Source organism: Ischnura elegans, chromosome 6 (genome assembly GCF_921293095.1).
Source record: "Ischnura elegans chromosome 6, ioIscEleg1.1, whole genome shotgun sequence".
NCBI lineage: Eukaryota > Metazoa > Arthropoda > Insecta > Odonata > Coenagrionidae > Ischnura > Ischnura elegans.
In genome coordinates this window covers 78,785,734-78,803,087 of record NC_060251.1, presented here as the reverse complement: position 1 = coordinate 78,803,087, position 17,354 = coordinate 78,785,734, and the positions used below count along the sequence as shown (strand labels likewise).

Sequence of the window (17,354 nt, the reverse complement as noted above, 5' to 3'; positions counted from 1 at the left end):
CGTCATCGGATAGCGTCCGTTAGATCGGTTTTGCCTTTCTTGGTATTGGTATTTTGAGGAGGCGACCGACAGCTTAGGTCATTTGCGCCATGAGGGAAGGGTATGGAAGGAAGGGTGGAGAGAAACCCGGCGTCGGCATTAGCCTGCTCTTAACGAAAGGCGCCAAGGGGACCACGGCTTTACGTCCCATCCGACGGACGGAGTGTTGCGCTTGAAATGTCCTCCACACAACATTCAAGCAGGGATCGGGCAGTCTTTGAAAATTCTCTGCCGCTGCCGGGATTTGAACCCGAGCCCGCTGGGTGGGAAGCCAACACTCTAGCCACCACACCAACCCGATCCCCTTTTTGCCTTTCTTATATGCCTCAAGAATAAACACATATATCTAGTATTTATAGTATGTACCTATGATGTCATTCTATTTTTTGTGGATTTACGATTGAGCAATAAATAATTTTTTCCGATTTCTTTTTCGGGGATGGGACTTCACGGAAGTATTATAACAGGTTTAGTAAATAGAATTGTATATGAGTCGAAGCAATTTATCGGCCTTCGAAATCAGCGCGATAACTTTAGTATGGTGTCATTTTCTTTGTTGTCGATTTGTGATTAAGGAATATATAATTTTGTTCAGGTTATTTTCGGAGATGGGACTTCGCGGAAGTATTATGGCAGATTTAGTTAATACAATTGTACACAAGTTAGACCAATTTATCGCAACATTTTTACTTTCTCGTTTTAGTTTATCTCATTAGTAAATTTAGTAAATCATCCACTTGAACTATGTGTTGTTGTTTTATCACTCGTGATAAATTTTTAACTCCTGTAGAAAATAATTCTCAATAATCTGAGTGGTTTTCAGCTAACTTATCCGATATCATCATAATCCTGGGTTATCCCTAAGGATTTGATTCAAGTGTCCTTTATGAAAATGAGTCTCAAAATCGCAGTGTGCTACTTTCAACTCATTTTCACCGGGAGATGCACTGCAAATCCGTAAGTTAAAGCCGGTCAGTCCGTCGTCAGAGTTCATTTCTTGCTATTCGTCCCGTAAAATGCAAACTTCTCCGCCTTGTAACCGGACTTGGTTTGGTATGCACACACACACATGTGCTCTGCACCGGTTAAGTCCGATTTGATGACTTTTCAAGATCCTTTTCTTCCCTCCCTGCACTATTCTGTGCGATTCTCGAACTTAAAAAAGTCTCACTTAATCCATAGACTCTGCGATCTGCTATACCGTCCCCTTTCTTCTTAGGAAAAGGGGGCAGGATTTAGTCGTCCCCTTCGCTTACTCCTCTACCCGTAAGAACTTGTCCTCCCCCAAATCCTTTCTCCACCGTCTTAAGCAAACTCCATCCCCTCGCCCGCCTGCTCCCTTTTTCATCTGCACACCCTTATCCCTCCCTTTTATTGCCTCGTTTAATTTTATTTTTCGAAACCCCCCTAGTTTTCCTCTCGCTCCGCGTCTTCATTTAAGAGTCCGGGAGAAATTTAACGACTAGCAGAATTTAGCCAGGAATTGGCATGATTTTCAGGTGATTTTTCCCTCAAAATTACTGTTCAATGTGCTGTCCAGCAAGAATCTCGTGTTGCGTTTCGGAATTTTTTTCTTCGGATGTCGGGTACATTTTTTTGTGAAAACTACGTTGTACTTCCTCACATATCTTTGTTTTTGGCACCCTTTTGCATCAGTCTAGTTACTATTTGTTTTCAATGTGTGTGGAAAGAGATACCTACTGAGGAAGCCGAATACTATTTCCCGCCTAAGTTAAATTCTAGGCATAAGTTTTATTTCTCATCGGCATTATGCTCTACTCTTGATTCTTCCTTTATTTTCTTGGGTTACTCAGCAAGCTTTTATTTAAATATTTTTATTTCAACAAATTTTAAAGGAACTGACAATAGCAGCAAATGATATTGGCGAAAACTAGGTGAGTATGTGGGCTTAAAAGATCATAATTTGATGGAAGCATTAGCTACCATAGGAAGTTATTAATGTGGGTGTAGTATAATAGAGTGATGGTGCGGTATTGCAATAGGCCTTACTGTGAATCAAAGAATGAAGGAAGGGGAGGCTACCAAAATGCTTCTTAACTACTCGATAGAAACCTACTTTAATCAAAAGAACACTTTTATAATAATAATAATGATAATAATTTTTATAGTTTTCCATCGATTTAGGTAGGTTTCCATGGAGTACTAAAGAAGTAATCTGGGGGCCTCCCTTTCCTTCCAGAACTGCCTTCTTCAATTCACTGTGGGGCCTACTCCCTTTCACTCTAAGTATATAAAAATCCTATTCTATTCCTACCCCTCCCTCGTTTACTGAACATGCTACCCTCTAACACCGCTTTCAACATCATCTCCCCTCTAATAGTAATAATAATTAATATGATGGCGCGTCGCTACGTAGACTCGTTTTCGGTGTCGGCGGCGACCACCTCTAGTTGCGCCCTCTCCTCGGCGATTGCTGTCTGCCTTCGATATTCCCTGTCGGGAACCTCTTCCTCCATCCGAGAACCCTTCCCTTGCGCATATATATTCCGCCCCTCCCCCTTCATCCTGGGCTAATGACGACTTTCCCGCCTTTATCCCGGGGGTTGGGCGAGAGTCGGGGACGGTAGGGCGAGGGATTGTGGGAATTACGGAATGAAGCAATGCTATGCAAAATGGCCGAAGGTGTGCGGCTTGGAGGGGATGGAATGGCGTGCGAGGAAGGGTTATTCGCTTCAATTCGTTGGGGGCAATCCTTCGCCTAAGAGGACTGAAAAAGTTGATAGTAATGTCCATGAATTAATATTTTATTATGCATAGTTTGTGGCGTGACTCCTTGAAATTGCTTTCTGTTGAATCGAATACGCTGTAGATTTCACATTAAAAACTTTAATCTCGATCAATTTCGTGTCTCTGCTACATCGTCAGGTACAAGCATAGGAAAAGCATGACCTTATATATACTGAGTCAGTCGGGGTGGAAGGCTAGCCAAGTTCTGACTCAAAATATATAAGGTCGTGCTTTTCCTGCATCTGTGGTGTCGTACAGCGACGAAACTGGTCGAGAATGAAGTTGTCTACGTGAATCTACAAAGCTTTTTCGATTCAGAATTTTATTATGTATTTCAGGCAACATGTATTTCATTCATACAATCTTGTCTGTTGATATGTGCTAGAGTTATGATTTTTCTGGTGGTAGGAAATACGCTACATTTATGATATTACTGGTGGTATATCGGGTAAGGTGGGTTTGTGTGAAGCATTTTAATTGTCACCCACGCGTATTCTTCCCGCATAGAATTTCATTCGTCAGCTCGTCGTAAGTCTTATTACTCTTCGGCATTTTTCTCTTCCCTTCATTCTTCCTTCCTTTTTATTGGGTTACTCCGCAACCTTTCGCGGGTTGATTAGATACTCATTCAGTCTAACTAATCGGCTAATTGGATAACGGATGATTGAAGGGTGTTGAATGGAACAACGATTACGACTATGCTGTATAACCTTCTATTAAAACCATAGCATTCGATCTCCACGGTAACTAGTTGCCTCGCTCTTCGTTCAAATCGATCATAGTTCGGTGTTGTTGTTCACAGTTGTGCGGTGCATCAGAACGCTTGCCGCATAATGGCAAAGGGAGTGAGAATTTGATAACCCTGATCATTTATGAGTATGTAATGGTAATCGCCGAGTGAATTTCCAGAAATGAGATTTCCTTAATTAATGGAGGAATATAGAGTAAATTTTCGTGTAGATGGCATCAAATTAGGGCAGGTGGAATAATTGGACCACTGTGGCTTATCCAGTCCTATTGCAAGCAGATGAATTGTGAACTTGATATATTTAGGGATGCTTTCCTGTGGATGATAGATGGAGAGAGTACTTAGCGGGAGGGGATGTTGGAAACGGTTTTGAAGGGTAGAATGTTAGGTAAAAGAAGGAAAGGAGGGAGGAGAATAGGATATTTTAGTTAGAATGAAACGAAGTCGGCCTTATTGTGAATTGAAGAGGTAGGGTGTCCATGAAGGAAGAGAAGGCTGCCAAAATGCTTCTCAAGTACTCCATGGAAACCTACCTTTGCGGGTAGCTGTGGCGTAACTATATGCTTTAGAGGGCTACACCCCAGCCTTCAGGCAACGGGGACCCAGAAAAATTTTTGAAAAATGACATTTTACTTCATTTTTGCACTTAAATTTAATTTGAGGCAGATGCAGTTGTTATATTTCCAAACTAGAAAACAGTAGTTTTAAATATTTTTTTTTAATTTCTCTGAGGCTCTGGGGGGATATATCCCCCATAGTTACGCCACTGGTCGGTAGAATACTTTAATAATATTTGGGATCAAGGGGAAGCCAAACTTTGATTTAATTTACTCGCAAAGAAGAGGAGATGAAATTATTTCTCCTTCGCATCAGCCACTTCTTTTATTTTTATATTTATGGCATTACGAAGCGTATAGGCTATTGTGAGACAGTTCTGTGTTGACAGTAGTCGCGAGATGTCCTTGTTGAGCCCCTGCTTTAGCACTCTACGTCGACGTGTTAACCTTGCTTTACCGAAGGGAAAGGGTAGTGGATAATATACTAGGTGATTCAGGAGGAATGTAAATATTTCAGTAGGTGGTAGGGGAGACCATTTCAAGCATTTTATTAAACACTACGATTTAATGCAAATACGATTGCTTATTTCATTTTTTACCTATAATGTATATAATGATATCTAAAAATTTATTAAATTTTCTCGCAAAGAAGAGGCGATGAAATTTTTTCTCCTTCGCAACTGCCACTTCTTTCTTTTAATATTTATAGGATTAGGAAGCATATTGGTACTTTTGGGACAGTTCTGTGTTGACAAGATTAGCTAGATGCTCTTGAGTCCCTACTTCCGATCTATGTTCTACCGTGTTCTATGTTGACGTGTAAAGTAGCTTTTTGGAAGAGGTGATTGTGGATAATATACCGATACATCCACTGCACAAACGGTCAACAATCGCCCACCGAATCAAATCCGCTCATCTATTAGCCCCAGCAGTACTAGATGAGCGTCTGTGCAGTGGAGGTATCGATACGGAGTATTTCTGGAGTAATCTGCAATTTTTCAGAGGGTGGCTGGTGAGACAATTTTAAGAATTTTTTCCATAAACATGGGGTAGCAACTCCTTAGTTACCCACTGAGCTACGACAGTGAAAATATTTTTAGATGCACTTCGCAGTTACCATGAAAACAGTTTTTCTTGGCAATCCAGCCTCTTCGATATTTTATTTATTGTACTCTGAATTTTTAAGGACAATAAATAATTCAGGTTGGACAAAATTATGCGATTATAATTTTCCGACGCCATCTCAAAATGGGTGAGCATGTCCAATCGTATTGTTGATACTCGCGGAGTGTAAGCGTCAAGCTTCCATTTGTTGTCGCTCATTGCTAGGTGGGAGATAGTTGAAATGTCTGCGATTATTCGTAGTCAATGGTAAAAATAAGTTAGCATTCTCTTTGCGGATAGCATAAAATGAGTGAAACATATCTAATGCACGATAAGCACAAATTTCAGATCCATTCCGTTTTTGCACGTTATATTCAGCGTTTTCATGGGAACTGCAAGGTGTATCCTACAAAATTTTTGCTTTGGCATAGCTCAGTAACTAAGAAGTTGCAACCTCATGTTTATAACAAAAAAAAATGCTTAAAGTTGTCATTCCCACCACCTTCTGAAGTATTGCAGATTCCTCCTGGAACACCCTGTGTATTGGTATGATCGTAGCGGGGCGATCATTGATGGGGAAGGAAGTTGGTTGGGGGAGGATTTAGGCTCGATATTTTTTTATGACGAAAAAGGAAGAAAGAGCCTCTGAGGAGATGAGGAGGTGAGTTTAGGAGGGAGTCATGATTTTTGAGTGCCGGGGACGGCGAGGGAAAAAAGACGCGAAAGAAGGCGGGGAGGATGAATTAAACGCAATGGTGGTGGTAGTCTAAAAAAAAAAGGAAACCTCCCCACCCGAATAATAAAAAAAAACACTCGATGTATACGTTACCAAATGCGCCGTTGTAAGAACGGGAGAGTGGTGTGGCGATGGTAGGGGGCGGGACGAAGGATTTATAAAAAGGGGAGAAAATTACGCGCGAAACTTTTGCTCTAATTACTAATTTCCACCAAAACCTCTTTTCTTTCCACTCTTCTCCCTTACCGCCTCTCCCCCTCCCAACCCCCCGCGGTACACTCCCGCAAGCACCCCCTCCCACTCGCCCACTCCCCCCACACCCCATTCCATTTCGGTGCTGCATGGAAAAAAAGAGAAGAGTTGCCAGGGGATCTATATGTACAGTGTACGGACCGCACGATGATGTTCTTTTGTTTCCAGCTCTCCGCTTGCTTTCCAGATTCCCTTTCCCGCCTTACCCCTTCCCCTCCTCGCGCTCCTTAAATAAAAAAAAAAGAATTGAGAATCCTTTTTTTTTCCACCCCCCCCCCCCCCCCCCACCCAAAAAAAATAAAACCATACCCCCCACCCCTCTCCGTATCCATTTTTTTCACCCGCCATATCCTTTTTTTCTCCATTTCCCGCTACTCTCTTCACTCTTCCCCGCCAAACCCGCGCTCTATTGTCTCTGGGCGCTGTTAACGCGGAATATCTCTTCGTCTACGTACTAAAAAAAAGTCTCGCTCCCCCTTGTCCTCCCTGCCCAGTACTTGTTTCGGAGTAGCTTCTATACCGCACCGCTATCCTTTTCTTCACATCTTCCCCCCCCCCCCTTAACTTGCAGTGGCTCACTCACGTCTCCTGATGCCAATCCATTCTCTCTATTAAAAGCCTAGCTTCTCTTCATCCCACCCTCCCTTTTTACTCCGCGGGGTAGAAGGAGATTGCGGAACGTTTTGTCGCCACTGTTAAATGCTGCCTCGCGGATATGTGAAACGTTAATTAAGTGTTGAAGAGGGAGACTGGTGGCGACCGCGTCGGTCCTTGTTAGAACTTTTCGGTTCTACGTGTGGGTCGAGTCCGCGTTATGCTGGGCCGTGGTGGCGGAGGGAATCAAAGTACATTTTGTGTTATCTATATTACTTATTTTTTTGGCGCTGTTGTGCTCTGTATAACTTAAGGTTTCGCTCGTGTCTTATTGGGTTAGTTCCAGTTAATGTAGCCAATGAAGACGAGCGAACGTTGTGGGTAAATGATATTAATATATCTACATTGTTGGGCTGGTTTACGCTTTGTTCACAGCCCTTCTAACTTATTTCAAATTATCTTTTAGATGCAGTAAACGTTTTTCGTCCATATGGATATAAAGCACTTGGTGGTGTCCTGTGTTAACGTTACTTCCGTCTGATGAAAGTGTTCGTATCCTTGATATCTATTTCCATATCAGTGGCAATCTCGGCAATGTGCAATACATCGTGCATCTTCAAAAGAGAGTTTCGTGGGCGTAAAAACGTCTTTAATGTTGCCTTTAACTATTGACCTTTTATGAACGCTAAAATTTTGGCATGCATACCTTTTCTTTGATTTCTAAAGGGGTATGCTGCAGGTAAGTCGAATATCTTAAAAAAATTTAGCTTTGATCTAATGACTGATCCTCATTAAATAATGACAGCAAAATTCTCCAATACATCAAGCATTTCTCTCTTCACTATTAGACTACATGCATCAAGGCTATAAAACCAATGATAAGGTTCTTTAAAAACTAAAAAAGTATGTCTCTCGTTAATTGTAGCTCTAGAGTAGTGCATCTCTGACATATTATTTTTCCGCATTGCCTATAAACTCTCACATAAAACGATGGGATCTAATATACTTATTATTAGTCGTTGTTTAGGGGTAAGTCCTTACTTAACCTCAGTAAAAACAAAATGTACAAAAGAAATAATCATGTCATGCAACCTACCAATGTGGTTACGTCTAAGATCGTACCTCGTATTTTCCGAGATTCCTCTGGAAAATCAAATCCTACTTTCCTAAAACTACCATTCACTGTCGCAATGGGTATCATTTTACTCAGTTTTCTAAATTAATGAATTCTCATTCATATGATGAAGGATTGCATCCAGTTAAAGGCGGATTTTTTTCTCTGCAAGTTGTAAGCCGGGTCCTTGACTGTATACGGGACTAAGTCATAAAATTTCGCTGAGCCTCGATGTGATGTTAAGGTTTAGTCCACTTCTTATCTTCATTTTCTAGAGAACTAATTACTAGTTCACTTTAAATTCGCAATTTCTGCATTATTTTCTGCTGCTGTATCTTCGACGAATTATGATACTATTGAGGTTTAAGCAGTTAAGTAACAATGGGCATTAAATTTCCATATCACTTGATTTACTTTTATAATGCGCTCTTAAGCCAAATGCCGTTGGGTAAAATTTGCGTGTGCGATAAAAACTTAACTGAATAGTCTGAGAGAGTACCTTTCAACTTTGGATCTCGTAGGTTTCCTTGCAGTTATACACTGTGGTGGAATGTAAGAGTGCGGTTAAAAACGGAAACGCGTCCTTTATGGGTGCACACAATAAAACTTTTATAAATAATTTCGTTTCTCGTGAGCTGGAGAGAATAATGGCGTTAGTTGCCGCGTTATTTGTAAACACGAAAGGGAAAAAAATAAATTTCATGCGCGATTCTTTGGTGGAAAATGTTTATCACTCAAACCTTGATTTAAAAAAATGAGTCCTTTAAACAGTAGGAGAAGTTTCTTAGTTCTCGGCTCGGTTAAGGTTTTTTCCCCCTCAAACTGCCAATGCGTTCAATTCTTCCCAAACCATTCAAAATTTGCTCACCCCAAGCCTCACTCCCCAATCCATTCTCTTTCCTTCCTATTCTTTACCATTCCCGACATACACACCCTAGGGTTTCGATTCCCGCCTCGCCATACCATTCCCCAAAACACCCTCATACTCCTTTTCTCCATTCCCTTTTTCTCTATCTCTCTCTCCACCGAAAATAAAACTGAATTCATCCCCTTCCCTCCCTCCTTATTCGTTCATTCCCTAAAGCCACCCCTTATGCATATCCTCCCCCTCCTTTCGTCAGGGTTTCCCTCAGTATCTCAACCCCATACTATCCCTATCTACCCTCCCTTCCCTAGCGAATGCGTTTTTTTGTATTCCGTCCGGGTTTATTATTAATAAGCTTCCACGCGTCTTCTTCTACCCTTACCCCAAAAACTCCTACCTTACGGTCTTCCCACCCTTATATTTCTCCTCCTCCTTCGTCCCCCACGCTCATCGCTACTTATTCCCCGGATAAAACGCTTCATCCACCCAAAGCCTCCCTGCACCTCTCCCTCCTCTCCTCCCGGGCATAATAATTCTCTCTCGGCCTCCGAAAATTCCCTTCTTTTCACTTCTCTTCTTCTTATCGTCTTCTCACTCTCCAGCCTCTCTCTCAACTTCTCTCTTTGCCTCTTTTTTTCCAGACCGGACTTATCCACCTCAATGCTTATCTTTCTTTTTTTTAGAGCATGTCTGAGATGGAGGGTGGATGGGGAGGAATGTCCAGTTATATTGTGGTGTGCCTTGGAAAGTGGCGTGAAGAAGATCGTGCGGAGGGGATGTTACCTGAAATGACCGATTGTTTGGTGGTGCGATAAATATTTGTCATTGCTGGTATTCTTTAGATTTTAGTTTCTTTTGTTCGTGGAAAGGTTTCTTGGCTCTCTCCAAAGTGCCCATATTTTGTTCATGGAAGGCGCTCGGTACTGAAATGTGATCCAGGCACGTAGCCAAAAGGGGGTCTGTCACTTCTCGCGAAATTTTACTCTTGTGGCGACTAACCGCTATACATCTGCTGAGGAGACCACTGGCTCAGAAGCAGCTATCCTCTGATACTCGACTTGGCTGTACAATTTAATTTTATAATGTCTCCGTATAATGAATGATGTATTTAACTTTCGGAATGCAAACCAAGTATATAGGCCGTTTTACACGGGGCACGTAGTTGCGCAGGTTATAACTGCATTAATTTCTCATTATGGCGCGAATGTACGAACGAAATTAGAACAGGGGCTATTTTGCCATTTCACGGCATATGCATTCTCCCATGAGTTCTAGCAATTCACCGCTTTATACGGCGCAATTTAAATGCGCCTTCGTACACATTTCAGATTGTGCAAATACGTGCCCTGTTTAAAACGGCCTTAATTCTGATTTTATGAAATCCGTCCGATGGGTGAGAATTGACAACAAAATATAGGCAACCCTTGTGCCTCCGTAGCTCCGCCCGAAGCGAAATGTCTGGCTGCGTGTCTGATGAGATGATCTTAAATATATCAGGATTGCATATCCATCGATCGATCCACGAAATTTGAATGTAGTCGGAATCACAGAGGGGTGTCGATGTTTGTGGTGCCACCAAAGCCTCGGGATTATCTTGTGGAATCAACCGTTGTCTACGGAAATCTACGGCTTACTTGTAATTGTCTAACTTGTTTCCACGGTAGTGAGTTTCTTCCTATCAGAGGTTACTCACGAAATATCGTCGTTGAATTTTCAGTATATTGTGATTGAAATGGCACTGTTTTTTAGAACTTGTCGACAGCAAAAGTTTTAAGGTGTAGTTAATCGCGTGACACGTTAATATACGCTCCAAAAGTAATTCAATGCGTTTAATCCAAACAGAGTTGGCCGAAAAATTACTCTGTTTAGTCATTATTTTCTGATATGGTAATGCTTTCAATATCTTGTGTATGAAAATTTCTCTGACTTGCTTTTTTATGCATCTATCGAAATCAAAATTTCGAAATTCGGATTTATATTGAGAGAAAAAAGCGGGACTTATGTATGTAGTTACGCGTTGGCCAAATTGAAAGCCAATATGCTCCAATTTGTGATTGTAACTTTTGTTGTAGCCTAAATTGGATTCGGGTGTATTAAATTATATCAGTAGCTATTTTTTCATTGATTTATATGAATTCGCGGTGTGGGTTTACAATGAAATCTGTCTGCATGGAAATTGATTGATACGCTAGCGTTCATGGCCTTCTGCAAGTATCATCGGAGCAGTTATATATTTCTATCCATGTATCAAATATTTTTAGGCCGTTTACGTTATCATTCCTATTTTTTCATACCAAGTGCACTAGAACCTAAAGGCAAAAGTTTCGAAGGAGTTTTTCTTTGCAGTTGTTATTGTGGATTGTCAAAAGTCAGAACTTTTTTTTATGTTTTTCAATTTCTATTTATACCTTTCCTTACTTTCATTCATTATTTTTATGCGATTTCTTTAAAATTAATTGCTATTTATTTAAATACATGGCTCCTTAAAAGTAAAATATATTCTTGTGGCTGTGGGAAGCGTAATTTTTCGGGTCGAGCATAACAGGAGACTGCTGTGTCAGACAACTTCGGCTTGTAAACTAGGATTGAATAAAATTTTGACCGTTTCAGTTAAATTTGATTTCCTCAGTTACGGGTTAGATGCCACGACGCCACTGTCAACCTTCTCATTTTACCACGTTTTTATCAGCCCTTTCAGTCATTTTGTCCATTTAAATGGGCATGATTTAAAGGGGATTTTTACCTTCCAATGTGAATATTTGTCCATAATTATGGGCATAGACCATAAAATTTACTACGCAAAAAATAGCCAATATTTTTGGCAAAGTGTTAAGACACCAAAATTAAGGTTAAATAGCGAAAAATAGTAATTTCCATCGACGAAGAATAAAATTTTCCTGAAAAGGTTAAGTTACTTTCTATTTTGTTTTTTGTTTGTCCTTCCGGGGAAATATCTTATAATTTAAATTTAATCCACTTACCGATTAGCTATCGGCTTAATAGTTCCAGTTCAGATAAGAACCTTATGAATGTGCGTTCTTACGCTATTTGTAGTTTTTCATAGACGGCGTGAGCCGTCATAGTCGACAGTTAATGTTTTTATTGATTAATCACTTACAGCATAATTTTAAACTCTTGCCATTATTCATATCTTATTTCCGTACATTCCGCGCTGAGCGAATGTAAATAATTTATTTTAGTTGTATTTTAAAAATAGATAAATGACTATTATAAAAAATCGATTTTATTTAAACTAAAAAGAAGTTAAAAGTAAATTTCGTGATTTTATTGGAGCTAATAAGAATAAAGTAAACTTCCCTGCCTTAATCCAAGATCCCATGTTTAAATTTTACAGATAAAAGACTGCATTTTTAGAACCAAAAAAGTGGAGCACATCGATTTCGGTATCTTCAATCAAATTCTTTCTTTGCAAATATTCATTATAATACCACAGCTAATCAGAAATATATGGTAATGAATTTATATCACTCCAGTGTCAAATGTAAAGCGAATGCTCACCACTTTTTTGATTTTGAACAATTAGTCTTTTATCTGCCAAAATTTAAACTTGGAACTTTGGTCAGGGCAGGGTGGTTTATTCTTTTCAGTTCGAATAAAACGGTGAGCTTTTTAAATTAATTTTCAACATTCTAATATTCACAAAAACAACGGGTGCTGGACATGATGTATGAGAATAGGATTTTTAGATGGATTGAAAGGGTGAAGGCCTTACTGTGAATTGAAGAAGGCAGCGCTGGAAAGAAAGGGAGGCTCCCAGATTACTTCTTTGGAACTCCATGAAAACCTATACTAATCGGTACCTGTGGTACTTTAGTGTAATATTCGCGAGCGAGTCCGTGATGGAGAACGTTAAGCAGATTTTTTAACTCGCTCCGCGTCATGCATAGCGCTGGGGTGGTTTGCGCGATCAGACCACTCGTCTTCTTTCCCACGCGCAATTAATGGTGGCATTGCTGGCGCAATTTTATTCGTGCAAACTTTTAATCTCAGCTTGATTAACCCGCGCGCTTCACGTTGCTCGCCTATCAATCTTCCATATTTGCCCATCCCGTATTTTCCAAGCACTCCACCTCGTGCGAAGTCTCCAATCTGAGCCTCATATCCCGCCTTTTCTTTGCGTACACCTAGACGGGCGAATAAACGCAGAATTCGTGCCATTGTCGCGTGCTTTGTGCTCGCAGCAAGAGCCCGCGAGTGGGGTTGACATGAGCGTCTAAGTCCCCAGGCGGTGGGCTACAATCGTTAAAACGCGGCTTGAAGGCCTGGACGTTAACTGCCGACGACATTCAATTGTCACCGCGCTAGGAAGAGGAAATGAGCGTGTCGGTTCATTTGTCTACCGCCTCTTCCCTCCGCTTGTCTTCCCCGGCCGTTTTTGAGCGGTTATGAGTTTTATTTTATTATTATTGTGTGGCCGTCATTTCATCCACCGGTGGGTCATTGTTCGGTTGGCGGGAGGGCGGTACCGGTCACCCGCGGCGGATCGGCGCATCTGTCCGGGCCGCTTCGAGTTAGTTCCGAGTTGTTGATTGCCGGTGGGGTTGAAAGATCGTCCACTTCTCGGTGCTTTTTTTAAGTTCTATAAGCTCGTTTTATGCGGATTGGGGAAAAAGTTCCGTTGTCCGCGCGACGTTAAAAGTATATATATTTATTTTTCGCTTACTTGCTCATTGTGCAGATTTAATTCGCTTGTGTTGAGTGGTATTGCGGACATTTCCCCCCTTTCACAACCCTTGTGCTTATTCGTTAATGAGCGAGCTGCATTGACTCTGGGCCGGCCAACAAGGTATTTTCGAACGAATTCTATTCCGTGATTGGCTCCCCCGTACAACTTTTAAAACTTAAAACAAAGAAATATCCACGCTAATAAAATCCTTGGACTCCGGTATTGAAGTCAGTGAATTATGTTTTTCCTAAAGCCTGTTCCTTTTCAGGGGAATTTTGGTTTTATATTGATTTAGTTGCCATTCGTTTGCCGCGAAGCTTCGTGGTCAAGTGCTTGTAACGTAACTAAGAATTATTTCTGTAACTTTCGATTCCAAGATGGTGGCCATAATGCTTTTGGTCTCTCTCTCTCTTATGCGCTCGCTCTGCTTCAGTTACGAATACCACATGCTTTAGGTGACGACTGGTGAACATTTTGGCGCTATAAGGAGTTTTTCCATGTTAATGTGCGTTGGGAATTCCACCTATGAATGTATGTGAATTAAATTCCTGTTCATTGATGTACTTCTAAGCACTTGAAGTTACATTTGACTGCGGTGGTTCAGAGGTGTTAACTGCTATTTATTTACGGTCCACAATACGCATCCGATAGAGGTTTCCTATTTCGTTTATACTGGATTTCATCGTGAACCATCCTCTGTTTGCTTAGTAAACTAACGACGGTTACATTTCTGCTTGTGAATGTATGGGTTTGCTTTTTATGTGTAAAAGAATAATAAAAGGTTATTTTTCAGTATATTTAGTTGACTCTGCATGGAAGATTTTTATTACCACAGTTACTGGCTTGTGATCCTTTAACAAAGAGCTTAATTGGCTGCTGAATTCATTATTGAGCATAAAACAGATTGGCAGATTTTTCTTGTGCTTCATTTCTAGCAATTTAATGATAATGTCGCTCTGGCGAAGTAAATGTTAAGGTACGAGTTCATTTTCTTTTCTTCACCCATAAAAGGCCAGTTTTCTCTCCCATTGATCGTAGTTCATCATGTTTGGCACCCTGGAATAGGTTTTGTTATAACCTCAAAGTCAAAGCTGTTTTGACCCCAAACTTTGGTCTGTGTTCATCGTCAAAACTGCCAGTTCCTTCTCCCTGTATATATTCTCTGAATTAATATTCTTTTTTCTTTTATCCCTTTCAATTTGCAGCCGAGAGGAAGACTTCGCTTGGCAAGGACTGGCACTCGTCATGTCTCCGCTGTGAGAAATGCAACAAGACCCTAACCCCGGGAGGTCATTCGGAGCATGAAGGCAAGCCCTACTGCAATAAGCCGTGCTACGCTGCCCTTTATGGACCCAGAGGTTCGTATGACCAACACGAGTCAAAATGTCTCATTGGTAATCATGATAATAAATCCTAGTGTCAAATGTGTTCTAATTATTTTTATTTCATTCCATATGCACATTCATATAATATCTCAAATCGTTCATTTTATCCTCCAAATTTATTATTCATTTTAGAACGGCGACGAACGTTTTATTTCAAGTTGGCAGTTATACGTCCGTTCTCATTATCCGCGTACAATTAAGTTCATTTTTAACGTTGAATTCTGAAATCAGGTGCAATTTTCCTAATTAATTTTATTCGTAAATCTAGATTAGGAGAGTGATAACTCCAGTATATTTAAGAGTGCATTCTCAGCCATTGTGAGATAAGTGAGGTCGAAAGGTTCCGTTGAAATAATTGTTTATATCACGGGGTCCAATAAAATTTTTTCTCAAAACTAGTAATTTCAGAGAAATTTTTTTACTACAACGTGTTTGATCATTTTTTAATGTGTTTTGTAAACTTGCCATTTAAGGCTTCTAATATCTTTACAGACTCAGTTTAAGTGTTTTGGTTTCCTTGATACTTACCTTTACTTTTCATAAGTCAAATGTTAGCGGAATGATTAACTGGTAAGAATCGGGTGTTGACATCATCATTATTAAGTATCAAATTTATCTGCATGCATGAATTTCATCTACTAAAGTGGTTAAGTAAATGCCGCACTATATGATTATATACACCTCTTTGACTTTCCGTGTGAATTTTATGATAGCCACTATTTTTCTGGGGGTTAATTATTGTCCTGTTGAAATTCACAGTTCTTGGAAATTTTCAAATATTAAAGTCCGATCGTTCATTTTCAATTTAATAATTCTCTTACTTAGTTCTAAATTACTTTACATCATTAAAAACTGAATTTAGAGACGAAAAGTTAATTTTTAATCTAATCTTCGGCAGCCATCAATTTAACTTTGGTATTTGCTACCCTCAGTTCATTTTTTTCATTTTCCTATATCAAAGCTTTAATATCTAAAATTTAATACATAATGTTTAATATGTAAAAATTTAATTTTTGTTTATTAAAACTTGTTTTAGTTTTAAAATTTTATTTATCCATTTGGTATCTAAAAATTAAAATTAAACTCGAAAAATAAGGTTTTCAAGCGGAATCGGGGTAGAATACGGTGAAACTTCAATAATCATGGAATCATTGTTCCAAAAGATAACATTTGGAAATATTTGTTAGCTTCATGGCTAACGTAACTGTGACTTTATCTTTACAGGTTTTGGCCGTGGTGGAGGAGTGGATAGTTACGTTTACAAGTAACTTTCGTGTGAGATGTCTCTGCGAACAACATTCCATGCAGTCTTGATCTTTGGATCCTCTTGGTCCAGCAGTATGTCATCAGTACAAAGATCTGATTCCAATCTAGTTGATCATCATCCATATTTGTCGAATCGAGTTTAGAACAAACTACACCCTGATTAATTAGTGGAAAACCTGAGATCTCTGTTATTCAATTCGTTCTGGATATAGAAAATAATTTACGAGTGTCTCATTCCTTTGCGGTTAAAATTTTTACCGCCTTTCATCTTGGGACCAATTGTTTACATAGTGACCTTCATAATGTGATATGTACTTCTGGAATATTTTCTTTTGCATTTGCCATATCACCTTTTGTAGTTTACATTTATTTTGTAGCGTCAAATTCCCAAACCATTGGATTAACTACTTTAAGTGATGTACTCTGTACATTTCAGTATTATTATAATCGGCCAATCTTTGTCATGGAGTGTTTCCTCCCTTTTCGCTAAAATTTATGAAACTTTCATGGTAGCTACAGTTGTTATTATGTAGCAATAGAATTAAATATTAGCTACGGTTGTATTCTAATTTTAAGTGTCAATGTGCACCTATGTTTATCCTTTTTCATATTTCATGTTTAAGCCCATCGTATAGTTATGATGGTTTGATTATTTTTCTTTGTTGTTGACTTTAGCTACCGGAACAAAGATATAAGTTGTAATAAAGTTTTTTGAAAAATTTTAGTTTTAAATTTTTCTTTTGCCCACTGTATAGGAATGAGAAAAGTGAAGTAAAAGCAATTCTCCGTTAGCTGGTTTATTCCCAGGTTGCTTCCCATGTTCACTCTCGGCCGGGCTTAAAGTGTCTAATCGAGAACGTGACTACTGAATTAACGGTAGACCCAGCGCTTGTATCACAATATACAGCTAGAGCCAACACTTAGTAAGGCATTTGCGGTAAAATCAAATTTTCGAACACCCCACCATAATAATGAAGAGTTACTGGGAAAAATTTATTCTATGCATTTTATCTTTTTAATGTGTTTTTTTTTCATTACCCGTTCAATATTACGGCATGGATTTTTTACAGTATGTCATTAAAATCTATATACACGTGTGCGTAATGAATTGGGCAACGTAATTCTAAGCACTGCATGAAAGAAGTAACTTTGTGCGCAGTCACGTGCACTGGTACAAAGTTATGTGCACCAAGGTTGAACTTGTACATTTTAAAAATATTTGGTTTTGTCGAGATTCGAAACCGGATCTTCCGTCCGGA

At 39.6% G+C, this 17,354-nt stretch overlaps 1 protein-coding gene across 1 annotated transcript in view; it reads left to right on the top strand.

The window, feature by feature from the left end:
• The window catches only part of LOC124161039 (cysteine-rich protein 1-like), a 115,607-nt gene extending 98,788 nt beyond the window's left edge, over positions 1–16,819 (top strand). Inside the window, exons 3-4 of the mRNA XM_046537186.1 lie at positions 14,650–14,802; positions 16,054–16,819. Coding sequence (XP_046393142.1) covers positions 14,650–14,802; positions 16,054–16,097 — 197 coding nt within the window. The 3' untranslated portion in view covers positions 16,098–16,819. The remainder of the gene's footprint in view (positions 1–14,649; positions 14,803–16,053) is intronic.
• Positions 16,820–17,354: the final 535 nt, after the last annotated feature.